The sequence below is a fragment of the Phragmites australis genome, chromosome 9 (assembly GCF_958298935.1).
Source record: "Phragmites australis chromosome 9, lpPhrAust1.1, whole genome shotgun sequence".
In the NCBI taxonomy this organism is placed as follows: Eukaryota; Viridiplantae; Streptophyta; class Magnoliopsida; order Poales; family Poaceae; genus Phragmites; species Phragmites australis.
Genome location: NC_084929.1, coordinates 25,970,568 through 25,974,222, shown reverse-complemented (window position 1 = coordinate 25,974,222; position 3,655 = coordinate 25,970,568). Strand labels below are relative to the sequence as shown.

General features: G+C 50.4%; 1 protein-coding gene across 1 annotated transcript; it reads left to right on the top strand.

The window, feature by feature from the left end:
- The first annotated feature begins 238 nt into the window (after positions 1–238).
- Positions 239–3,655, top strand: LOC133928099 (gibberellin 20 oxidase 2-like). The gene is made up of 3 exons (XM_062374371.1): positions 239–831; positions 1,023–1,347; positions 3,323–3,655. Exons 1-3 carry the CDS (start codon positions 299–301, stop codon positions 3,653–3,655), a joined length of 1,191 nt encoding a protein of 396 aa, XP_062230355.1. The 5' UTR covers positions 239–298.

Sequence of the window (3,655 nt, the reverse complement as noted above, 5' to 3'; positions counted from 1 at the left end):
CAAGGAATAAATGAAAATTAAAAACAATAATAATAAGAAAGTTCATTTTATGCGATTGCAGTATTATCTTATATCTGGATAGCAAATAAGAAAATTTCATTTTATGAGATAGCAGTATTAACTTATCTCTGGATAGCAAATAAGGAATTTTTACTTCCTCAGACGCCTTCTCCCCCACTTTATTTCAAACCACTTGCCTGAACCAGGGACGGCACAATACCTCCGCATAATCTAAATGCCACAGAAATCAGTACGTCCACGTCACAGCAGCAGCGGCGCCAGTGACCACCCTGTGGGCATGGAAGCTGCTCGTCGTGTACTCCTCCCCGTCGCTCCTGCCGACGAGGCCGACAGCAAGAACGACGCCGTCATCGACCTCTGGCGCCAGCCTAAGATACCTGACCCGTTCGTCTGGCCGTGCGCCGACGCGCAACCCACGTTGGAGTTGGAGCTGGACGCGCCTATCATCGATGTTGGCGCTGCCATGCGCAGTAACGCCGGGTTGCGCCGCGCTGCAGCGCAGGTCGCCTCGGCAAGCGCGAGCCACGGCTTCTTCCAGGTGACAGGACACGGCCTGGACCCGGATGTGGCGCGCGCCGCGCTCGACGGCGCCGCGGACTTCTTCCGCCTGCCGCTCGACACGAAGCAGCGCGCCGGCCGCACCCCCGGGGACGTGACCGGATACACCTCTGCCCACGCCAACCGCTTCACCACCAAGCTTCCCTGGAAGGAGACGCTTTCCTTCGGCCACCGCGACAGCGTCACCGCCGGCAGCCATGTCGTCGTGGACTACTTCACCTCCACCCTGGGCAGCGACTTCAAACCCTTAGGGTAAACCACCATAAACACAATACGTACTCTAATTTTCCTTCAGCTTATATAATCAATGATCAATCTCTACGCATCAGCTTATATAAGTACCATGTAGCAAAACCACAGTTATATCTCTGTAAATACACGTACCACGTAACGTATAAGTACGTGCATGATCGACTAATGCATGGAAGCATGGACACATGCAGGGAGGTGTACCAGAACTACTGCGACGCGATGAAGAATGTTTCGCTAAAGATTATGGAAGTGCTGGGTGTGAGCCTGGGGGTGGGGAGGAGCTACTACAGGGACTTTTTCGCCGACGGCTGCTCCATCATGAGGTGCAACTACTACCCGCCGTGCCCGGAGCCAGAGCGAACGCTGGGGACGGGGCCGCACTGCGATCCGGTGGCGCTTACCCTCCTGCTGCAGGACGGCGGCGTGGACGGCCTCCAGGTGCTCATCGACGGCGAGTGGCGGCCCGTGCGTCCCAAGCCCGGGGCGCTCGTCGTCAACATCGGGGACACATTCATGGTATGTACACTTGCGTAAGCATTCGGTGTACTCTCGATCTCGCGGTACTTGTCGTCAGTTCCGAACCTTCATCATAGATGGTTTCCGACCCGCCAATCTCAGGGCTGTCATGAGATTTTGGTGGTCCAAGCCAAAACTAAAACCGGGCCCTTATTAAATTAACACATAATTTTTTTAATTAATATATAAATGATAAAGATAGTATTTGCTATATTAAAAAAACAACCTCATCTCAAATAATTTCTTCTAATATTTCTAGATGCAAAATCATTGATGCATAAAGTTATTAAACTATTTAATATTTTTTAGACACTAAGGGCATATCTCAAATAGTTCTTCAATAACTTCAACTTTGAAAAACTTCTTTCAGCTAATAACGTCACAATCACATACACAGTAAATAAGATTCGATAAGTAATAGAAATATTAGGATAACAATCTACTTCTCTAACATATAAAAATCTCCATAGAAGATATTGGCACATCTAGCAAAGTCGATTGTCTAATCCTTAATTAAGACATTAGATCATTTAACTTAATAGCATATGAATCATCTAGAGAGAAATCAAAATTAGCACAACAATCTTACAGTTCAATATCATCCAATGACTTCAAGATTATCGAGTTCAGTAAAAATCAAAATATAATTTCAAATGCTTGGAGTTCTTCAAATCTATTCCTCAACGAATTATGTATCATATCAACCATAACCAAAAAGCAATTAACTTCAAAAGCCTTCTCCACTTGTAGAATTTCTTTATTGTAATTAGCTTCATCAAATTGTTACTAATAGTACGATGCTTTACCGGAAGCGGACCTGGCCAAGCCTTTTGTGTCAACGATAATCGGGGTTTATCACATAACGTTGGTCTCCACGTACGCCAAACACGCCGTCGGCACCGCGCCCCTCCTATCATGCATCTGCATGCATGTATGGGCCTTGGCATTGTCTCCACGTGTTACGTAATACTCTTTTTTTTTGTTCTTCTAGATCACTTAACTTCTACCCTTCTAAATTTTAGGTGATTGGAATTTCAGTTGTTTTTCAGTCGACGGTGGATTTAAACTCACCGGCGAGATTAGTAGTGATGGTTGTGGTTTGGGGAGGGATTTAGAAGATTTTCTTCATTGCCGAGCTTGGAGAAGGTCTTAGGGAGGCAGACTTGCGGAGGAGGCCGGCGGTGGAGTGACGATTAGGCTGCCGCTAGTGGCGGAGGATAGGAATAGAGGTGAACTAGAGATATGTTAGTGCGGCGGACGGTGGGAATCTATGCTCAAAACACTCATCAGCGGGTGCGGTTAATTGTCATATATCGGCGGATCTATCGAGACCGTGAGCTGAAAATAGCTACAAGGTCGTTTCTATTTCGGCTCCTTTGGACGGTAGCTAGGGTGTGCGCAAGTGGCAGAGTAGTGCCGGGCAGGGACACGCGCCGTGGGGTCTGGTGGCCCGCTCCCCGGTACGTGACGTGTGGCGCCGTCGTTTTGGGCGTGCGTGGTCTCTCTCCTGCCACTCAGCTGCTCTGTGCGGCCGAGGGGACAGCAGTGAGCATAGGACTGGCAGCGCCTCGGCACGTCGTACGTCTGCATGCGGCAGTGCGTACGTCAGTCGTGCGACGCTCCCAAGCTGTTTGTCTTCGTCGCTTTTCTATTTTGGCATCTTTTCACAGTTCAATAGGCAACCTTTTCAGAGTTCAATCACTCCATCTCCATCGGATCTCGCGGGGCCAACTATGGGAGGAAATATCGCTTTGGAAAACAGAACTTTGAGGCTGCAAAATCATGGATTTCTATTGAAGTTTGAGCTAGCTGCTAGAAAAAACGCGTACCGATGGAGTTTTGTGTAGTAGTAGTACCTTTTTTTTCCGTACGCTGAATTGAAAAGGTAGTCAAGCTTTGTAACGACATATTTGTTGCCACATGCGGACGCACATCAACCTGCCAGCGTTCTGATTAATATGGTGCATGCATGCAGGCGCTGTCGAACGGGCGGTACAGGAGCTGCCTCCACCGCGCGGTGGTGCACCGGGAGCAGGAGCGCCGGTCGCTGGCCTTCTTCCTCTGCCCGCGAGAGGACCGCGTGGTGCGCCCGCCGGTGGCAGCCGAGCAGCCGCGGCGGTACCCGGACTTCACATGGGCCGACTTCGCGCGGTTCACGCAGCGCCACTACCGCGCCGACGCCCGCACGCTCGACGCCTTCGCACGCTGGCTGATGAGCGGCCGGCCCGCTCAGCCGCTCCGCGGCGGCGGCGGCGTCCAGGAGCCCGGCCAAGGCCAAAGAGACCGTGTGGCTGCTATAGCGAAGTAG

Excerpts from the sequence above, each read along its gene's own strand:
- LOC133928099 (XM_062374371.1), top strand. The coding sequence starts at position 299 with ATGGAAGCTGCTCGTCGTGTACTCCTCCCCGTCGCTCCTGCCGACGAG. Across the intron at positions 832-1,022 it reads AGCGACTTCAAACCCTTAGG|GGAGGTGTACCAGAACTACT; the intron begins GTAAACCACCAT and ends GGACACATGCAG. Across the intron at positions 1,348-3,322 it reads ACATCGGGGACACATTCATG|GCGCTGTCGAACGGGCGGTA; the intron begins GTATGTACACTT and ends GCATGCATGCAG.